The sequence below is a fragment of the Pararge aegeria genome, chromosome 10, assembly GCF_905163445.1.
Source record: "Pararge aegeria chromosome 10, ilParAegt1.1, whole genome shotgun sequence".
NCBI classification, from domain to species: domain Eukaryota; kingdom Metazoa; phylum Arthropoda; class Insecta; order Lepidoptera; family Nymphalidae; genus Pararge; species Pararge aegeria.
Window position 1 is genome coordinate 7090266 of NC_053189.1, and position 24014 is coordinate 7114279.

Below are 24014 nucleotides of genomic sequence, written 5' to 3' on the forward strand. Positions count from 1 at the left end.
AAACGCGGATGTTATCCAATCACATGCCTCAGATACCCACCTACAATCCGGCATACACAAATTTGACACCCGATTGACGCAGTGGGCAGCGACCCTGCTTTCTGAGTCCTAGGCCGTGGGTTCGATTCCCACAGCTGGAAAATGTTTGTGCGATGAACATGAATGTTTTTCAGTGTCTGGCTGTTTATATATATACAAGTATTTATGTATATTATTCATACAAAAATATTCATCAGTCATCTTAGTACCCATAACACAAGCTACGCTTACTTTTGGGCTGGATGGCGATTTGTGTATTGTCGTAGTATATTTATTTATTTATTATTTAATATTTAATCCACATTGGAACAGCGTCTATAATATATGCTCTAACACTGTCTCTCCTATAAGAGGTGAGGTAGGTGTCCCAGCATTGGAACGTTAATAGCGAATCATAATGATGATGCTACGTAAGATAACACTGTAAGCCTGTGGTCCCATATTCCCATACCAATTACTAATTCCATATTTAATATTATAAATGGGAAAGTGTGTTGGATTGATTGTTTGTTTGTCCTTACTTTACGCTCTAAATAAGAAATCATTCGACTTGATATTTGCCATATATAGAGTTAGTTGAAATGTAGGAAACAATACATCAGCTGATTTTCATCCTAGGAAAACATCTGCTACTAAATGCTAATGTATGCCTGTTTGTATGTAATTTTATACACAGTTATGGAACTTACGTCCTGGAGATGGACAAAGGATAATAATTATCCCGGAAAAGCTGCGGTAAAAATAAACCCGCGGGATTTAAATAATAACATTTGTTACATAAGCATTGCTAAGAACATGAAAAACTTTTTCGAACACTATTTAATATAAATATTACTATGCTAGACTGAACAAATGAGAAAGGAATTTATTGATTTAGGAATTCCATATTCATCAATTAAAAACAAACAAGGCTCACGCAAAATAGTTGTTCCTAAAAATAATAGAGAGAAGCCAGTTGACAACCAGTGCGCCCAGCGCTTTAAAAATAATGTTTTTATTCCATTGCACGAGATTTGTGGGAGTTTTTGCATCGCGGGCCACAGTTATGTGAAAGTTACGTAGTGTAACAAAAATGCAAATAACTTTTCTTTCGTTTCATAGCAAAACTCATGGTGAACCGTAAGTAACAGACTGGAGTTTAATCCATATCAATCTATACTTAATTTTATAAATTGTGTTTTTAATTCGTAATTTTTATCCGCTCAACCACTACATTGTTTGTGAGGAGACTTAGAACATATTTTATTAGATAGCTGGCATCCTGGAATAGGATAATAGATAGCTACTTTTGGTTTGGGAAAAGCACCCGTGGTCGTGTCTTACAATCATAAGTAGATAAGTATACATAGGTGACTTGATGTCCTGAAACTCCATTGAGTTTGTATGGACATTGCACAATCCTCTAATGTTATACAAAATTTTAAAAACACGACTCACAGTGTACTTATCTTTTCGAAATTTCATATTGAGACAGCTTACACCCTGGAGGAAATAAAATGTACTGGATTGTGCGTGCGTGAATCAAAGTAGTCAAAACCAAATTATGATACCAAAATCTTATCAACGATAAAGACACTTTTGCTAACGTATTGCAATCTTGTTTTAAATATGTATTTTCTAGGTTATAGCACTGTAGTCTTTTCAGGTATAAAATTGTAATCCAGATAAAAAAGGTTAACGTTAAAAGGAAAGAGACGAATAACAGCCAGAAATGGAAGTGTCGCCTTGAAACAACCCTAAACCGTCCTAATGGCTGCAATATTCGGCAATACCTTCGGAGTCGTCGTTAAATTTCCGGTTTACAAGGCGATAACGTCGCTTCTTGGCGTTGTAGGCTTTTAACTTTGAAACTAAAGTAACTGGAAGTGGACTTCTTCCGCATACTATACTAGAATACTAAAATACTTGTATCCTTCTAATCTTCCATAATAATTATAATGGAGCTCACAGAATTCAGTTTTAAAGTTGCCCAAGAACGAAATGAAACTTTATTATTATGTTGGTGCAAAAACACAAATATAATAATTATTTTCATTTCTGTAGAGCTTTTTATTTATTACGAAAATCACAAGATACTTGAAGGTGATGCTTTGTCATAATCTAGAAGAAAAATGAAAACGATGGCAACAGTGATTCCAGTTGAATTGTATTTTTTTTTATAAACAGTGTTTATTAATTCGGACTTATACACACATTATGTATTAGTCGAAGTATGGACAGTGTCGTTCTCATTATACGTGCTATTACAGACAAATCTTGTTTTAGGGAAAGAATTTTCCACCAAATTCCAATTCCATATTTGCTCTCCAAATGCATAATCTAGTGTGCGCTTTAAGTTTAGGCCGAGATATTTTAATGGTACTTAGTTAGATACTCATGCCATGATATGATTTATCGCCAAGCTTCGACACCAAGTTAAACTAATTTGTGATTTACATCTATAAACAATCATTGATTTAATATGTTACTGTAATAAAAGTAACTACGCTCTTAGACGTACATTATCCATTATGATAGGATAATAAAGCCCCAGTTCGAATTCCAGCACGCACCTCTAACTTTTCCAAGTTATTTATACACTTTATTTGTACACCAGGAAAAAAAATTTCAAGACGGTTCAAGAGGAAACTAAAACTTATCGCTTAGTAGCGATCTCTTCCAGGCAACCTTAGGATTCAAAAAAACAAGAGAAACGGATTGGTAGGGCGTATAATAATTACATACACGCGAATAATTACATATAATACTTATCCTGACTACACACATAAAATAATATTTAAAAAAAGTATTAAACTTATATATAGGCACCATAACATACTATATTAAGTTATGTGCGTTTTAAGCAATTAAAATATCACTTGCTGCAACGGTGAAGAAAAACATCGTGATGAACCTGCATGCCTAAGAGTTCTCAAAGGTGTGTGGGGTCCACGGCCTAAACACTTCTCAAGAGGGAGCAGACTCGTGCCCTGTGGTGGGCCGGCAATGGGTTGATATGATGGTGATGATGGATGCAACTGGCTCGTATGTTGCTAAGCTTTTTTGTAGCTAAAATTGACCATTGACAGACCAAGACGATGGCACACCTGATGGTAGGTGGAAAACCATCGCCTATAAACAGGTTAAACCTTCACAGGGCATGCCAGGAACACGCCTTTGTCCATCAACCTGAGATGTAGGTGTTAAACCAAACCAGTCTATAACCAGCAACCACGCTCTTCAACCTAAATACATGAATGCTGCGTTCAAGCTGAGCTGCTGTGTTAACGTGTTGTGTTTGTGTGTGTGTGTGTGTGTGTGTGTTTGTGTGTTTGTGTGTGTCTGAGTGTGTGTCTTATTTTAATGTTCTAAAGAATGAATTAGTCCGGAGTGTTCTTAGCTATGTTATAGTAAGTGTGTATATAGCTATGTTTGATGAAAATCAGCGGAAAAATTGGCGGACTACACATTTTTACAACTTCCTCATTATGGGTCAAACGAAAAGGCTTGGCTAGTAGAGTACGATACTATGACAAATTTAAATCCAAGACGACTAGTAGCATAATGTACACTATGTTACAAGGCTTATTAAATTTTTAATTTATATTTATTTTCATTACTGTAAAATAATGTATTTTTTCACCATATAATTTTATGAACAATAATTGAAAGAGAGAAGTGTTGCGATTAATTAACCAATGGGTACTCATTTGTGAAACTTACAAATCAATGCGCATTATTTATTATTTACAAAACAAGGGCTTATTTTTCTTTTCATCATAAATCTCTTAGGCAAATAATTAAGGAGTAACGATGTAGATGATTACAGCATAGTTACGAGATCCCAATAGTTAGATCCAGCCACTTTTTAGATTAGCCACTCATTAAACTTAAGCACTCTACTCTTGTTGTGTCTCCATATACGATGTTCCATTGCTAGCCTTCTCATTCTCAACACCTACGGGCAAGCATTAATCTTTCTTTTAATTTGATCTATTAAACTGACCCTACCCCACTTAAATTTAAAAGATAGGAAATAAGTTTTCCAAAAAGGGCTAACGTCTATCATTACGTTACATTTTAATGGATATAGCTGGGACCGGCTGACAGCAATGTGTTTTAGTTAAGACTATTACGTAATATTCAATTCTAAAATATATAACTTATTAAGTAAAAAACTATATCTCAAATATGCGGAAATTTATTACAGTGAAATTTTATACTATTTATACTATATGTATCTGGCTGGTTTTGGTATCATAAAAAGTTTACATTTTAAAGAAAATAATTCCAAGTTCAAATTAGGAAAATGTGTGATTTTTATTTGTTTTTCATACTTTGAAGATTAATCTATAATTTAATTTCTTTATAGAAATTCGACACATTTTAAAATTTTAGTACAAAAAAGGTAAAATGCAACGCAAGCCGCAATGGTTATGGACCTAGTGCAGCGTCTGTGAGAGTAGCACAAATTTGGTTTAAGTGTTTTCAATCCGGAAATTTTGATGTCAAGATGCACCTCGCTCTGGTCGCCCTATTACGGATAAAATGGATGCCATTTTTGAAAAAGTGGAGCAAGATTGGCATATCAGTAGTTACAACTTAGCTGAATAACTGGAAATCGACCACAAAACAGTTTTGGCGCATTTGACAAAAACTGGGTACACAAAAAAGCTGGATATTTGGGGACCTCACGCGCTCACTAAAAGAAACCTAAAGAACCGTGTACTCATTTGTGAATCTTTATTAAGACATAATGAATCCGAACCATTTTTGAACAAGCTGATGACTGGTGATGAGAAGTGAATCATGTACGGCAAGAACGTGTGAAAAAGGTCATGGTCAAAGGCCGGTCAGGCTTCACAGACTGTGGCGAAACCCGGGTTAAGTCGCAACAAGGTGATACTGTGTGCGTGGTGGGATTGAAAGGGCATTATTAATTATGAGCTGTTACCACCAGGCAGGACCATCGTTTCTGAACTCTGCGACAACTGATGAGATTAAAACAAGAAGTTGAGAGAAAGCGGCCGGAATTAAACAACAGGGGTGTGATTTTTCATCATGATAACTCTAGACCTCACACATCTTTAGCCTCTCAGCAAAAATTAAGAGAGTTTGGCCTGAAGGTGTTAATGCATCCGCCATATAATCCTGACCTTGCACCTTCAGCTTTCCACGTGTTTCTGTCTCTTCAGAATTCTTTAGGCAGTATCAGGTTAACATCACGAGAGGACTGACAAAACTACTTGTTGCGGTTTTTTGATCAGAAGCTCCAAAATTTCTATAGCAATGGGATTATGACTTTACTTACAAGATGGCAAAAAGTTATCTAACAAAATGGTACCTACATACCTACTCTAATGTAAATAAACTATAAAAAAAAAGGTTAGGATTTTTGTAAAAAAATGCGAAGAACCTTTTTCCCGACCTAATATTTAAGAACATATTTGATCATATTTGATCATATTTGATCATATTTGATCAAATCAGGCGGTAAATTATTTACTGCAGAGAAAGTCAATTAAATATATAATACAGATTTGCACTTAAGCATACATTAAAAAGTAAAAATGTGTTCGTTGTTTACATCAACTGATCCTTTGATCAAGTAAACTGGTCTCGCAAATGTTTCTCGTAAAAGCAGAACCAAATGTGTTAAAGGAATCCTTAACGTGTTCTATAAATTTTACATGTGTACTTTTGGGGCTTGCGAAATTGCTGCTTTTATTAGCTTAGTAACATAACAACTCGTATGCCTACTAGAAGCGTGATTTTAGTTTTATTACATTCTATAATATTTCCCATTTCGATAATAGTATACGAATACGATAATACAACTTTTGATATGTTGGTTGGTGTAGGTTTTGATTTCACTGGGCCACGAGCCCATGGAAGTCATTTTAAGGGATGAAAGTATCCCATGTCCATCTTCTAACCAACATTTATGTCTGTACCATATTTTATCGCTGTTTTTTTTTTAAAAATAATAATGGACGGACCAAGCAGATGACGATAAGTTGCCTGTAAACAGAGCATAACTCCACAGGGCATGCAAGGGAGATTTCCTGCAACGTATCGCCCTGCGTGTTCAACCGAAGGCGTAGTTGTTAAGTCTCATGCACCTGTAATTACATATTGAGGGAGTTGTGTAAAAATATGTAATGCGCCATTTTGTGACGGCGGCCATCTTTGACAGAGTGTCGTTGAACGTAGCTGAGCTAACAGTACCGACTTATTTATTTACCTTTCAAAAAAAATACAACACCGAATTCGATTAATCCGATCGAGAAATACGATGCCACAGACAGACACACAATCACACACAGACTCGTCAAACTTATAACACCCCGTCGTTTTTGCATCGGGGGTTAAAAAACCAATCATTGTTAAAATACAGTTGCCACGAAAAAATTGTTGTTGCAAAACCAACTGACACGCCACGTTTCCGGTGAAGTTTTCAAAAAAAAAAATTAATCTCATCGCACTGGTTTTTTCCGACATATCAACGAAATATAGTTTGTGAACAAACCGAAACGAAATGTTTGTTTTTTTTCCACGATCGATATCACCTGGTGGTATGTGATAATAGGCTATCCCACAAACATCTTAGACTGCATGTTTTATAAATAAATTATTAAATAAAGCAAGATGGTAATGGGATAACCTTTTACATATGGATATGATAGGTGTATTAAACCGATATTTCTACGCGACATCATACCGGAACGCTAAATCGCTTGACGGCACGTCTTTGTTCGTAGGATGGCAACTAGCTACGGCCGAGGAATCCCACCAGACCAGACAAGGGCAAATTCAGAAAATATAATTTCCCAAATTGTCGCTGATGGGGAACAAACTTGGGACCTCCCACCGAAAGCCACAGCGCTCAACGCAGCCCTGGGGGGGTCAAATCATATTAATTATGCGAAGTGCTTTGTTCGAATTATTTAGTAACCCATTTACCCCTATGTAAAGGTCAGTTCGCGAATTGTTAGTGTGACACAAAGAAATAAAGACAAAGGGACTCAGTCCAATCCGGACATGACAAGATATGATGTGGGTTAGAACGCTTTTAGAATTATTTCTAAAATGCCAATGATCGTCCATGAATCTAACGATAAAAAGATACGTCATCTGACAGATTTAGAAACTGCTAAGCTTATTAGAAGTAGTAGAGTTGTGACAGATCTCGTCCAGGGAAATACTCATCAACATCATCATCACATCAACCGATAGACGTCCACTGCTGGACATAGGTCTTCGTAGGGAGTTCCAAATTCCACGGTTCTGTGCCGCTTGGATTCAGCGGCTACCTGCGACGCGCTTAACGTCGTCTGTCCACCTCGTTTGGGGTCGACCAACGCTGCGCTTACCAGTTCGGGGCTGCCATTCCAGCACCGTGGGACCCCAAGGTCCATCCTTTCACCGAACTATATACTCGGCCCATTGCCACCTTAGCTTTGCGACTCGTTGAGCTATGTCGGTAACTCTGGTTCTGCTACGAATCCCCACATTTCTGATTTGATCGCATAGAGATACTCCGGGGGAGTACTACGCCATATTTATTTCTGCGGTCAAGATGCATTGCTGTGTTCCGGTCTGAAAGGCATGGTTGCCAGTGTAATTACAGGAACATGAGGCATAGCACACAGGGCGTCTTTTTGCGGACGTGTCGGATAGAGTAATCCTTACTATTACTACTAATATTATATCAAAAGTGTGTTAGCACGTTTTTTTTGTTTTTTGTCCTTCCTTCACACCCTAACTAAGCAACCAATGAACTTTTTTAAATTTAAATAATAATGTCATTATCAAAATTTATTTTTATTTTTATTTGAACCATATAAAAATATATTTTTATATGGTTCAAATAAGTTTGTAATCACAAACTAAAATAATTAATATTAACAATAAATATAAGCCGTCTAACTGTTCACTTATGGGCATGGTACCCAAAATGCTGGCGCTATTGCCCCTTTGAATTGCGCCAGCTCTTGGGTCTTCCAGCAATGAACTTGATTTTTGGCATAGAGTTAGTTGAAAGGACGGAGAGTAACAAAGGCGTTTTATCCCAGGAATGCGGGCAACAGGTAATAAAAAAGATATTAAATTGTAGTTCAATATACATGGCTATATGGAATTAGTTATTCGTTTAAAGGTAATGGTATACAATTAAACAATATATTACCGGTTGACGCCGTTAAAATGCCTTTAAAGAGCACATAGAAAAGTCCTACTTAATTAGGTATTATTAGGTAGGATAGTTTTAATCCCAAAATTCAGTTTAATTCCCTTGGGAGGGGGTTGAAAGTGTTTGAGATTTTACCCTACAACTCCGTCAAATGTTACCGATTTAAATAATTTTCTATTGGATATGTTATGCCAAATCAGCCCAAATTTCGTGTAGATCTGATTAATATAATTGAAGATATATAAAAGAAGAGGACAGACCTCCGCAGTGGCCAGCAGCAAACCTCTCATTTAAGGCATAATGATACTGAATACATGAAGTACTGCCACATATATGAGAACTTCCATGTTAGGACTAAATAAAAATGGTAGAAATTTTCTTGACTAGCATACGAATCAACTAACACTTTTCTTTCTTATTGATACGAGTAAAGCCTGATAGATACCAAATTATGTTTCAACTTTCCAAAGACGGACGCATCCATTTACTGATTTAGGTCAACGTTGCTTACCCATTGGTTGGGTTTAATGCAACAAAATACATTATTAATGCTAATTATTAATAATATTCAAAGTATTTTAAATATACAAAACGAAAGTAAGTCTTCGGCCAGGCATTTGCGATTAGGAATGTCCACGTAATTGTAGATTTTAATAAGTGAGTTAAACCTTCAAGAGCAAGAACTTATAATTGCCCACGTTCGTTCGTTTAAATATATTAAAATACTATCTTCACTGAATATCATAGGTTTGTATATTTTGCACTTCCAGTACTGCTGAAAAAGGTACGTTCGGTATCTGATTTATTGAGATAGGTTAGACCATGAAGCAGTACACTGCGTCCCTTAATTTAGGCGGGCGAAGCCGCTGGGCACATCTAGTTGTCTGTTATAAAGTTTTATTATTTTCTTTAATTCCACTCCTTTTAATAAAAACTAACGGCTTATTTATATCTGGCCTAAGATATTTAAGTAAAAATAAAAAATAAACCACCATCCTGTTACGATGTGTACTCAACACATCGTAACAGGATGCTGAATTTTCAACGTTAAATTTTTTATTCACAAGCACACGCGTTGTTCACTGTTTGAAAGTCGGTTAAATCTGTACTAGATACTAATCCTCGTTTTACAATGAGCCTAATGCAAGACTAATGTGAACACAGCTTAAGGGTTCCGATTATGAGATACACAACCCTCACAATGAGGGTAAAGGCTAGTAAGTAACTTAGTATTTAATTAGGCAATATTTGCTGTGTGCGATGGAAACCACAGTGAGCGTTCAACTTTATATTATGTAAAATTGTATTCCGCAAACGAATGTTGCAATTCTTGGCGTACATTAAATCGGATTAACATATAATTAGTTTTTTGTTTGCTGTTCTGGTTTGTTTGAATATTAGATTTCTAAAACTACTTGTTGGATTTGAAAAATCGTTTGCATTTAATATTACAATATTATACAGTATTTGTGTAGACAACGAAATAGTAAGAAATAAGAATGGTAAATTGAATTTTATAATGTCCGAGTTTAATATTTTGGATTATGAGCCTTATAACGATGAGATAAGATCCATAATACGAGCAAGTGTGATTAAAATTTTTAACATCACGCTACGACAACTACTGTGCGTTGCGGTGTCGCGGAGGCAGAAAGTGAAGATAAAGAACTTATCAACAGACCTTCAAGGCAGTTTAGTAATAAGTAGGTACAAATTTAATGTGAGCAATGTTTTGCACGTTGTATTTTTATACCGGGAAAACATATAAGCGGACGACGTAATGGGTTAGAGTTAGCAAAAAAAATAAATAACTCACTTTTGTTTATTCTGGAAAAGTGCCAGTTAGTAATTAGCTTAAATACCGTGACGGGATTGGAACCTAAATGAGAAACATGGGGTTTGCGATTGTAACTTTGTGTTTTAGTTATGTATTTTTTTTACTATTATTTAATCTAGTCTTTAGATTCATTTACTTGTGACTTTTAGTGTAAAAGTTGACACCGTTTAGCAGTAATATAGGTTATTAGTTCAAAATATCGTGGGTAAAGTTAAAATTGATAATATACTTATATCGATAGCCAGTTAGCCCTGTGGGCAGCGACCCTGCTTCTGAGTGCAAGAACGTGGGTTTTCCATTGTTTGGGTGTTTATCTGTATATTATATTCATAAAAATATTCATCAGCTATATAGAACCCATACCACAAGCTACGCTTACTTCGGGGCTAGATGGCGATGTGTGTATCGTCGTATTATATTTATATATCTAAAAAAAATATTTCTGTGTGTATATATCCTCTTACTTAGCCCGTTCAAATAATTTTAAATCCACGCGGGAACTTTAGTTTTCTTAACTTTTTTTTTGTACATAACTAAAATGTAACAAAGATAGTGCAAAGGTAACAAAGACATTTTTTTGCAATCCTCCCGGATAATTACGTCGGTACTTTATCAGATAAAAAGTATTAATTCTCTCCAGGATGCAAGCTAAATGTAAGCCAAATTTCATCGCCTATAGATAACAAATAAACAAAAAAAGAATATCGCATTTATAATATTATCACGGTCCAATCCGTGATAATATGGAATGGATGGAATAAAAAAAATCGAGTTATTTATTAACTTTTCTGTACCATGACGATTAAGGATCCAATACCGGCCCTCTACAGCGCGCAGATTTCCTCTCAGAATGAGAAGGACTGAGGCCGTCCACCACGCTGGCCAAGTGTGGATTGGCAGAGTTTTCACTCCTTTGAGTACATAGTAGAGGTTTGCAAGGTTTATAATGACTTTTTTTTGACATTTAAAGCACCTGAAATAGAGTGACATAAGATTCTTTTGATTGTGGAAATCCACGCGTAATAAAATGTAATAGTTTGTATGTGAAGGCATGTAAATCAGCATTGAAATAAATAATTTTAGAAAATTCATATAACTCCGAGTGAGTAAGAATATCTCATAAGTGTTTTTTTTTTCATAAACCGAACCTTTAAGGCCATAGTTAGAAGATTTTTATCACGTCAGCATCAAAATATAGTTAGGTTTATATGTGTATCTATTTAATACACACATCTATAAGATATTTAATAACAATATATATTTTATACACACCTGCATTGCACTACCACTTTGTCCCATAGCGAATTTTAATCGCCATAATCTCACAATATCTGAAACAAATAAAAGTCATCTATTAGTTTAACACCGGATTTAAACATGTAAAATAAACCTCAAACCTGATAAACTCTACTCAACTCAAAACTAAAAAAAAATTATAACATAGCGTCTTTATAGTAAGATTTAACAAAAAGAAAGCGCAATATGATTCTAATTAATGATTAATACTTTAAAAAAACAAAAATGACAGTTATCATTTTTACCAGTCCCGCAATAGACAAGTGTGCACACGTTCTCATTCTCCTTCGCGGTTCCAAGGAAAAACAACGCTGAAAACATTGACTGACATGTAATCTGAAGGAACCGTGAAGCAGGCATGCAACTGCCGGCTAGATTGAATAAGATATTCCTTAGCTTAGGATAGTAAGATAGCCAATATTTTAAAAACTTTAATTTAATTCATTAAATCAATGATAGGAAGAAACGCGCTATTTTGATTGAAAATCCATCCTGTTATCACCTGCTTCTCATGAGGACACCTACACCACAGGTTGATAGACAAAGGGCGATAGGTTACACAATGTGTTCATTGCATGCCTACAACACTCTCATTGGGAGCAATCCCAATGAGAGTGTTTGTCCATATACACCACGCTGAGCAGTCGTGTTGGTGATCGCCGTAGTTGGTAGTAGTAACACAGAGAACGCTGCTGCCCGCTTATATTCTCTTAGTTGCCTCGTACGACACTCGCGAAAAGAGTACCTAAGCTCACAGTTTTATTTTGATCTGCCGTCACCAAACGGAACGAAATGTTGTTTATTAATGAAATGGTTGAACTAAAATGGTTGTCGGTCAGTCAGCGGAGAGAGATGCATGCCTTGTCTCTGTTGTATCGTATCCTGTTTCTTCCTCAGACTCCGCCATTTTTAAAAGAACGTTTTACCTTTTTCGATAATAACAGGCTACGTTCCTGCACAAACAGCAAACTACAGGTTCCGTACAGTCGCACGAAATATTATAGTAATTCTCTTACAGTTAATTGTGTCAGACTCTGGAATTCCCTACCTGATGACATACATCAGGCAAAATCCTTGCCTCTTTTTAAAAGTCGTTTGAAAAACTATTTTTTATGTATGTACGTTATAGTATGTAGTTTATTATAATTATATGTATGAATAATATATATTACATATAATAATTATATGCGTAGTATTAGAATTTATACCATGTATGTAGTTTAGTTTGCAATATTTTTATGTAGGTAGAAATATTAATTGCCGCACGAACCCGTTCCTTACATAAACTACTATCGCCAAAGGTTGTATGGGAGAGATCGCTTTAGCCATAATACCGCCTTTGCACACCTAAACTAGTTTTTTATTATTTTTATATTTGTAAATGTGTTTCTTTGTATTTTGTTTTTGTGTGTGCAATTAAGAATTAAATAATTAATTATATATTTAGTATAAAATCACCGTTATTTTATTTAACCATCCATCCTGCTGCCATTGTAATATCACTCTTACATTCAGTAAATAATACAGCTTTGGATAAAAATTTGATTTTGTGAACGGGTAATGCAGTAGATAACGTTTAAACGACACAACTGATTGTATTAGCCCGGTAATGGTGGAGTGTAATTTCGATTACCATGGCAGTATTTAATATGCAAATCAAATTACTGGATACATACTGTTTTAATACAACTGTTTCCCAGGTTGATTAAACCTATATTTACGTAAAGGTATTTCACATTACGAATATTATTTAATTTTTAAGCCTTATTAAAAAAAGTCATTTAAAACCTATATTACATTACTATTTTACGTTCGTAACTCAGTATGTCTGTCACAAACTTTTTTTTTCAAAAAAACTACGTAGCTATCTCTAAAGTGTTATTTGAAATAAGGTATCTTTATCCTTATAACATACTAAGTTATGGCGCACGTAGGTACTATGGTTTAATTAAAGTTGAACCTATCTTTAAAGGAAGGTATATAAGGTTTTTCTAAGAATCCTATAAATGATATTTGTGACATTCATTTTTAAACATTTATACTTGTAGTACAGTATATATATTTACTTAATTGAATACACAAATAAACTATCTGCAAAAGGGTTGTTTATAAAGGTTTTCATCATTTTGCTTTGGTACTTTCCAAGAAAAAACATAACTATGTTGGCAACCCCGATGACGTAAGCGGCGCCACGGCGGCGGTGCCGGAGTCAAGAGGGCGCGGGCGCGAAGAAAAAGGTTTATTGTGGGGTAGATTCCGGCGCAAGCGCAGTGTTTTATTTTTAATGTCGATAGTTTTGTTACATATTGAATTTGTTTAACTGTATTTGTTTCATTTAAATGAGTGATTAAGTATTTCACACGTTGTCTCATTTAACTGCCTAATTAATTTATATTTGAGTTTGCGTGTTGTAGTCTTACGACATAATATCTTAACATCAGAAGTGGCATACGTTTCTCGCATCCTAGTGTAACAGTTAGCCTACAAAATGGGCAAGAAATCTTCGAATCTTCGTCAAGTAGTGGCAGTTCGACGGAGAGCAGCTCAAGTAGTGGTCACAAAGACTCCGCCGATGACACCACGAGTGCGAAAAAGGGTAAAACTACACAATGCTGGAACCGCAAGTACAAATACGAATACTTTATTGATCCGTTAACCGATAATGTTACTGCCTGGCTAAATATAATAGAATCTTATGCATCGACGTTTAGGTGGTCCGATAGTATTGTACGTTATCAAGCTCTTAAAAAGCTTAAGGGTTCCGCTAAAACCTGGTACGAGTCTATTTTACGGAATGATCACCTGTGGACGGCTTGGTTGTGGAAAGACTGGAAAAATAGAATTCTAAATACTTTCAAAGTCAAAAGAAATATGTTTGAATTATTACGCGATATTATTGATCGGAAACCCATCGAAAATCAGTCATTATATGATTTTTTGTTTGAACAAAAAGATAAAATTGATAATTTATGCTTAAAATTTTCAGAAAGTAACATTATCTGTATCATATTTGGTAACATAGGTGATAGTAATATATAACGGCGTTTGTCGAAGCTAGCGAATTAAAATCATGTGATAGTTTAGCTGGGTTTTTGCATAGCCGCATTTATAAACCAAAACAGAGTAGACAGACGGTCAATCAGGGTAGGTAGTCGTGAGGTGAACAACAAGGTAATAACACCTCTTCAAAGTCAAATACCTCCCGCCGTAATTTCCGCTTTGGTAACTCCGAATGTATCTAACAAAACTAACGCGAACCCAATGCGTAAGGCGTTAGAATGCTACAATTGCGGTGGCAATCATAAAAGAGTACAGTGCGACGTAAAATGTGAATTTTGCGGGAAAAGAGGGCACTCAGAATCCGTATGTTTTCAGAAGAAAAATTCAAAGGGTGAAAAATCAGACCGTTCAATAGAGAATCAGACAGTTCGAGTGAACATCAAGTTAGATACTGCTTGTGTCAGTGACGTTGAAGTCTTTATCCTTAACGAATTATCTGGATGCGACATATTGATTGGTCATAACGTAACAGAACGATCTGATTTGATGTACACACGAATAGGTGACGTTGACTTTTCAAAGCGTTACTAATTTTGATCAATTTTGCAATATGGTGAACGATGCGCCTTTATGTTTCAACACTGACTCGCATCGAGACGAATTAACATCTCTCCTTAATAAACATAAACAATGTATACCCTCATATATAGAACAGTTAGGTAAAGTCGAGGGTCATGAGATGGTTATCAATTTGAACAGTGATAAGCCAGTACATTTAAGACCGTACAGATCTTGTAATGCTCATAAAATAATTGTTAGGCAAATGGTTAACGAACCTTTAGAAGCTCAGATAATCCAATAATGTAAATCGGTATATGCGAGTCCGGCTCTGCTTGTAGATAAAAAAAATGGAGAAAAGAGACTTTGCATTGATTATCGGGCACTTAATAAACTAACGATTAAAGATAAGTACTCAATATCACGAATTGAAGACCTAATTGATCGGCTCCATGGGTGTACGTTTTTACGAAGCGGATACTACCAGCATTCAAGGGTCTGTTCCAAATAGGAAAGTGTTTGTGGCGAGATAGGTATCAAATCAGTGACTTGAGAGGCAGTGAGAGATGCAATAAGAAATATGATGGAGTGGCCGCTGCGGAAAATATTAAACCGTGGATCAGAATTGATGATTGGTGCATTGATTAAAATGGATCCTAAACAAGGAACATGCGTGTTGGCAAAATTGAGTAAGGCATTTTATTAAATTCATTGCAAACTAGTTTGATCTCTTGAATAGTCTAATGAGTCGCTATTTATAGTTTTTATATACTTATACCATAGAGTGTGCTGATCTGTCTCAATGCATGTTTATGCAGGTTCAGTTCATTTTCCAAGGTAGGAGTAGTGAGCTGAAGCAGTCACTCCCTAAGTATAAAGGGATAAACTGGAACAGGCACTGCTTCGGACTAAAGGAGTGAACAGTATCTGTACAGCTTGTCTAAGCATAAAGACAATGTTTCTGAGTCAGGCAGTTCAGTGCATAAGAAAACAGCGGATTTCATAAAGTTACTTAAGCATAAAAGAACTTTGAAAAGGATGCTGTTATAGGATGCAAAGAATAGAGCAAATATTCCTAAGACTAAAGGAATATAAATAGGTGTAAAATGTAATTGTTATACTGCTATGTAATATTCAATGTTTAATTGCAGATACGTTCTTCATAGTACAAATAAGTGATGGGAACCTACTGGACTTTACTACGTGCCTGGGGACATGCACGGTGCAGGTGCATGGTGTGTTGGCAACCCCGATGACGTAAGCGGCGCCACGGCGGCGGCGCCGGAGTCAAGAGGGTGCGGGCGCGCGGGATCTTAACAACTATAAGTATTAAGTTGGCAAAATACACCTCCTTTAACAAAAAATTACTTTTAAAGGATCTAAAAGGTTAGTGATAATAATCAAGGTCGAAAGCTTAATCTAAGATGAACAAGACAGTGAAGGTACGGTCCAATGAAATAAGTCAGTCAGTGAGTTAAATTTACTCTCCCGAGATTTATTTACATTGAGTAGACAGAAACGTCACATCATAGAGATTGCTTTGAACGCTATTTTCTAGTGTTCGACTACCGTCGGCGAGCATTATGTGGAAAAATGGGTCAGGCGACACGTTGTACCCAGTCAGGCAAATTTTAAACTCGAGTTACTCTTTGTTCACACATTGGATATTTGCTATATCTGCAATTCACTGCTAGGCTCTGGCAGATTCTAATTAATAATTAAAATTGCAAAATCTGTTTGTAAGGTCATATTAACCAATTGTTGTGAAAGTATTTATGGTACTTTTTTTTTCTCGTCTGTTTGTTCTAGTTAACCTCCGAAATGGCTGAACCGCTTTTGACGGCCTCCGAAGGTGTAGCCAAAGTCCAAGCCACCAGGCTAACAACGCTTTCTACTATTTGATACTTAAAAAAAAACCTAGTAAACATTGACCAGTTTTGTAAAGAAATATAACTCGTAATAAAGATAACCATTGTAACGAAGAATTAATTCTGTTAAGAATAGGAATAATTAACACGCACTTGAAACAGAGTTTGCGTGAGTAGATATAGTGAAAGGAACCGGTTATATTAGGTACATTAGCTTTCCAGTAAAACAATCCTAATAGCATGCCCAACTATACACGTTGTTTACGAGTGCTAATGATGTAAATAAAAATAAGAAAAGGCGATCTTATAAGCCAAAACGTGAATACATTTTTTAAATTGTAAAAAAACGACAAGTTATTTTCTAACAACAACAAATTTCATGCACATTTTGCTCTTACATCATTAAAAAATAAAATCAAGCCAATTATTTTAAATTACTCAATAGCAATAAAGGGCTAACTTGTAGTAGAATAAAAAAACACGCCTATAATTAATAACATGTTTTTATTAAAAAGGTTAAAGAAACTTTTACTAAATTTAAAATACTTCATATAATTAACCCAATTTTATTTTAGTTTCGTTGTATAGTTTTCCAATTTCATTTCAGAGCTGAACCTGAATAATACTGAAACTAAGAAATTAACTGTCTACAATTTCGCTCAACCTAAACTGTTTCCAATTTGCATTTAAACATTTAACGGGAATGCCATTTTGTGAAAACTGCCCCGCAGCCTATCATCGTAACAAAGAACGTAAAAATAATTACTATACTTTTATTTTCATTTTTTATTACGTCTTGGAGCAGCACCCAATTAAAGTTTTAATGCTTATGGCCATATTTGTTAATTGGGAAAAGACACAAGGAGTTAAACAAAATTCCCTATGTAGTTTAGGTTTCCTTAAAAATGTTTTCTTTCGTTTCAAATCACTTCTTTACTCTCAACAAAATGACGATCAGTGCTACCTGCCTTTTTGGGATTTCCACACTAGTGTTTTCATTCCATAAGCCACAAACAATAGAATTTTTATACAGGTTATTGCGATTCCATTGTTCAGCTGCCTGGCAGAGATCGCTTTTTAGAGATGAGGCCGCCCATTACGCCTGTGTTTTATATTTATTGTTTTTATTTGTTTATAATTCCATTCTGTTAGGTGTACAATAAAGTGTATTTTCAAAAATAACCGATGGTAGAACTTCCCAGGACAAACTCAGTGATAAACAGTTCTATTAGGTACTACAAATGATAGACTATCGGATGTCGGAGCATAAATATTGATAGCTATTTTGGATTTTCGAGGTTACATCTCTATAGTCCTAGGTTGGAAATACTCTCTTTGACTCGATTAGATCATTTTCCTCCTATTAGGGGCTACGAGATCAAACATTTTTTTTTTTAAATTTCAATAATGTTATTAAATTATATATAAAAAAAACTCTCAAAAATAAATAAAAAAGTCCAGTCATCCGCTTGTGGGCTTTTGAGTACCCAAGCAACTGGCAGGGCTCCAGAGTTAGGAACATTCTCACAGTTCGCGCCGTTTCAAGAACTTCTGTATACGACTCTCCCTTTATCCAACAACCAAGCGAAAGCTTCTTACGATGTTGGTCGAAGCTTTCGCGAGAAGACTGAAACAACTATCGGAACAATAACTGTTGACTCAATACTCCACATGGCGGTAATCTCGTGAGCAAGGTGCTGGACAGCATTATTGTTACAAATAAAATAAAATACAATCGTTATCGTGGATAATAATCGGTTTGCCAACGGTTTGTCCTAAACTGCGGAAACACTTCTTGACCAGGCAATAATCATTTAAGGCAAAACAAAACATACCTACACATTTATTTTTAAACCTTTCTGGTATTAGTAGAGTAGGCACTGTTTTCCGGTCTCTACGGTGCACCCGCCATTGTTCAGAACAACTTAGAGATGAGGCACAAGTTCCCGTAATTTGATGCACTCGACACGAATCTCCAACTCCACCAAACAATGAATAGGTCAGTGTGCACGAAGTTGTAAGCTCCTCATAATTAGTTACCAAGTTTTCCATTTACATAGATACTAATAGGCTTGGGCTGACTACTTAGGTCTTGGAACTGTTCAGTATATCTAGGTTTCTGTTCAGTATACCCTACCCTAGATATACTGACAGTTAGTAGTTAGTTTAGTTTACTAGGCTTTATAAAATTGCTAATTCATTCAACGGCAATTTTATATTATTGCTATATTGCTATATTACTGCATATGTGGTACCTTGTAGGATTTCCACAAAGTTACAAATATAACAAAATTTAAAAAGAAAGTGGACTGTAAAAATGTAAGAAGTTAAAATAAACTTGTAATGCAGTTTACTAGGCTGCATAAAATTTGTAATTCATTTAAGGGTATATCATTTTATAATAAATTACCGAATGAAATCTTAGAGAGGTCGCTCATAAGTTCAAAGTTTATATAAAATGTAAGCTTACAATAAAATCCTATTATAATGTTAAGGATTACTTAAACGATTAAAAAGCTTGGGTAAAACTAAAGCTAGGAGGGTTCCAAACACGCTCTGGTCTAAGAAGAGCCCACAACAAATTTAGTCAGGTTTTTATTTTTGTTATCAATATCTCACAGTCGAGTAAATGTTGAGCTATGAAGTAAGAGCTAATAACATACCCAAGCTTCTTAAATCCTTAATATTATAATAGGAATTTTCTAAAAGCTTACGTATTATATAAACTTTGAACTTATTGAGAGACATCTCAAGGATTTCATCTGGTAATTTATTATAAAATGATATACAATTACCCTTAAATGAATAACTAATTTTATGCAGTTTAGAAAATTGCACTATAAGTTTATTTTAACTTCTAATATTTTTACAGTCTACTTTCTTTTTAAATTTTGTTATATTTGTAACACTAGTTTGGAAATCCTACAAGGTACCACATACGTAGGTTTAGCAGTGATCGTCATTTTGGCATAGGATAGAATATGGGCCAGTCTATTCTAAGTCATGGATATTTATAGGCCTGTCATATTATTTTAGTGCATGCTTGTACTTATCTTGATCGCAGGTTGAGTTATTCTGAGCACGGAATAAAGTCAAATTGTGCATATCATAGGCCGCGACATACAACATATTAAGAGACAACTTAATGATCTTATACACACCTGCCTTTTTCTACGTTTGTAATTGTTCAAATGAACGTAAAAACGTCGAGCAAGCTTGTACGTGTAATAAAACCAGAAGATTTCGTTTATCCACTAACAAGTAAAAGGTGTTTTTCTTCTATTTGATTAAAAGGCTCGTCGCTGGTAGCGCCATATTATTATAAGATCAACAAGACTGCCCACTCTCCTAATTTTACTCGTATTATGGAGTAATATTTCTTATTTATTCGCTTACCACTAAAGTGATATTGGTAAAACCTTTGACCGCGGGTTAACGCCCTACTTAATCTCTATTTGATTAAATACTGAGCTTACCTACAAGAAAGCGGGATTGCTGTTCAGGTGAGCGAAAGATCAAAGAGTCAGCGAGGCGTAGGTACGAAAAGATTTCGTGAACCCCTTTCGGTATTCAGGGCTGTCCCAAATTAATGGATTTGTGAAGGTAATTATAATACCAACGTGACATAAAATAAAAACTTGTATGTCTCTTTTTAGGTTACAGCAACTGATCTAGCTACAAGATGTATTTAACTCTGATATCAACTTACTATTATCGTCATAATATATATTATACAGTACTTTTGGAGCACGTGAATACTCTAGTTTTTTCTTAAAGTAAGATGTTGCTTTGTTTATTTGCAGTAAGGCAAAGCAACTTTTTACGACCTAATAATATGATTAACTTTAATTATTTAATTCAGGAAAAATAGACTATAAATATTATAAAGCCTTTCGTACTTTACAAATGTATGTTGATAAAATTGCTTTTTGAAATTATTCTGTAATGATATAAAATAAGTAGATCTATGATAAAATGACCTTTACTAGCTCAAACTTGATTGCCTAGGTATAATGTTTCTTGTGTCAACTTGTCGCCAAAACGTACTTACTAACCTTTATTTAAGAATAACGATTATTTATTGTTCGTAAGCTGCGAACAATAAATAATCATTATTCTTAAATATATAATAATACGCTAAAACAACGGCAGCACTAAATCCAAAACCAACCAAAAATACATAAATAAAGAGAGTTTAACATCTCAAACCTCGTTAATGGTGAATGATGCCATCTACTTAATACAAGGCTAGAGACAATTAAATCAAATATTTCAGGCGTAACTACTTAAATGTAGCGTTGACTAGCAGATTAACCACCGTATTTCTTGAATTGCGGTCTTCGCGCCACCTATCGGGTCCAGTTTTATTTCCAAACTATATAATACGAATTTTCGATTTTGATTGCAAAGTTTTTGTGGTTTGTTGTGTAACTCGGTACATCGGTCGACAGTAAGTGTTTTAACCTATCTTGTACGCCGCTAACAATCCTGCAATGCCTCCTATCCCGCCTAAGCCCCCTGACCTGAGTAGCAATGTGGGCTTTGCTATGGGCTCTCAGGCTTCTGGGTCGCAAGACGCGGTGGCTGGGGAATCGATGGATACCTCCGACCCTTCCCGCAGAGCCAACAAAAGATCCTCAGAGCAGGTGGACGCTCAGCCACCGGCTAAATTATCAAACAGGGCACCATCTGATCCCATTAATTCGTTGTACATCCATCCCAACCTTAAAGAAGGCAGAAAATACTCCAACAAGGATGAGGGCCCGTTTCTTGTTCACGTTTCGCGCGTCGAGTCTGCCCCTTCTGCCGGCACTACCCTAAATCCAATTAAGTTCGGCCAGGTCATGGTAAATTCCAGGGTGCAAGATATTTTACGCGGAGGAATCAAGAAAGTGGGTAGAAATCGGATATGTGTCGAATTTAACTCACCAGCAGCAGCTAATTCATTTTTGAACAACCCACTTCTGGCCGCTAATCAGTATGAGGCTGTGATCCCCTCTTTCAACATCACGCGTATGGGTATTGTGAGGGGAGTTCCCTCTGACCTCTCCCTGGCGGACTTCGTCAAGGATGCTGAGGTTCCATCCGGTTGTGGGGAGATACTCAAAGCTAGACGACTGAACCGGAAGGTTTCCAAAGAAGGTCGTGTAGAATGGGTCCCTACGGGGACGGTGGTGATAACTTTTAGTGGCCAAGTTCTGCCGCATAGAATATTTTGTTGTTACACTGCCATGTCTGTGGAAATATACCAGCTCCCTACTATCCAATGCCATAGTTGCTGCAGATTTGGACATGTCGCAGATCAGTGTCGTTCTAAGCCGAAATGTTACAAATGTGCCCAAGAACACGTTGGCAAAAATTGCTCTACCACAGAGTCGTTAGCTCGGTGCCTGTTTTGCTCGGGTAAGCACTTTGCCACGAGTCAGTCCTGCCCCGAGCAAACCCGGCAGAAGTCCATCAAAAGTACTATGTCGCAAGAAAATATCTCCTACTCGGAAGCCTGTGAAAGATATCCCCCTGTCTCAAGAACCTACTCAGATGCTGCCCGAAGTAATCCATCTCAAAATCTAACAGTTTCTTCCCCAGCTCCCCCTTCCACTCATTCCTATAGGAAAACTACAACAACTCCAAGATCTCCCCGTCGCCCGTCACCACAAGGTTACGACCGTTTGGCTCACCAGTCAATCATCGCCGACCGTGACCCTCCTCCCTCGAGTAATGGAACCGTTCTTCAGCCCCAGGGTCCCGCTCTCCCTACTTTCTCTCTTCCTTCATCTAGTGACAATCTGTTGGATGTTTTGCTGACCCTTTTGATTAATATGTTTAGCAAGATGAATGACTTCCCTCTACCGCCCAACGTCGCCAATAAACTGTCTGAATTCCTAAATATTATTAAAATTCCACTTCATCCAATGGAATAGCCACAGTCTACGCCCAAAAAAACATGAAATTTTACATATGATTGCCTCGTATGATCCTGTTGCCTTTGCTATTTCGGAGACTTGGTTAGTCCCGGGATCACGGTTTCGGGTTTCTGGGTACTCATGTCTCCGGGATGACAGAGGCGATGGATATGCTGGAGCAGCTCTTCTTATTAAATCTTCTGTCACATTTACCCGTCTTTCTCTTCCTCCCTTTCCGACGAGCATCAACGCTGTTGCTGCCAAAATCAGGGATATATCTGTTCTTTCTATCTACATTTCGGACTCTCACGCTGTTCATATATCTGATCTTGAACCCATATTATCCTCTCTTTCCGGCTCTTTTCTTATCTTAGGCGACTTCAACTGCCACCACCTTATGTGGGGAAGCGCAGATTATGACATCCTTGCTTGTGATTTAGTGGACCTTATGGAGGATAAAAATATCTGTCTCCTCAATGATGGCTCCCCAACTCGCAGGACTGCCCCAGGAAAGAATGCCAGTGCGGTTGATCTTTCCCTTTGCTCCCCCAATTTAGGTACTCTTCTTTCTTGGTCTGTTTTGCACGACTCCTACGGTAGTGATCACCTCCCTATACTAATTTCCTGTCCCACCTCTTTTACTCAACCCAAATCCCAATTAAGTTCTCGTAGTTACCTCCTTTCTAAGGCAGATTGGGAACAATTTGCCAAAGATTGTGACGCTTTTGTCAATAAATTCCCTGTATTGTCGCAGGATAATGCACTAGATTGTCACGAGAAATTGGTGACCTCCCTCAAAGCTGCCGCTGACAAAAACATCCCTATTAGACAAAGGGGTAAATCGTCTAAACCCTCTCCCCCCTGGTGGGATTCGGAATGTTCGGACATGATCCGCCGCAGAAAAGAAGCCGAAAAAGATTATTGTAACTGTATGACCATCGATAATTTCCTCCTATATAAAAGAATCTCGGCTTTAGCTAAGCGAATGTTCAAAAAAAAAAAGAGGAAAGGATGGATTCGATTTTGCCAAAACTTATCTCCCCGGACTCCTGCGACTTTATTATGGAAAGCTATTAAACGCTTTCGAGGATCCTTCCTTCCCTGCGACTATTCCAGTAATGATACGTCTGTTTGGCTTAAGACATTTATTGATAACCTGGCTCCTTCTTCCGTCCCTTGCTTAAATTCTCTTCCCTCCTCTTATGCTAATAGCCGTCCTAATAGATTCGACGAACCATTTTCATGGTCGGAACTCCTGGCTTCTCTGAACCACTTGAGACATTCCTCCCCTGGTCCAGATAATATCCCCTACTCACTTCTATCTAACTCCGGGCCACTCACTA

The 24014-nt window shown here is 36.5% G+C and overlaps 1 protein-coding gene across 1 annotated transcript in view; it reads right to left on the minus strand.

Annotated features, from left to right (window-relative positions):
• LOC120626678 (suppressor of lurcher protein 1-like) overlaps nucleotides 1-24014 on the minus strand; it is a 377806-nt gene that overhangs the window by 290950 nt on the left and 62842 nt on the right. The window contains exon 2 of the mRNA XM_039894293.1: nucleotides 11319-11377. Coding sequence (XP_039750227.1) covers nucleotides 11319-11377 — 59 coding nt within the window. The remainder of the gene's footprint in view (nucleotides 1-11318; nucleotides 11378-24014) is intronic.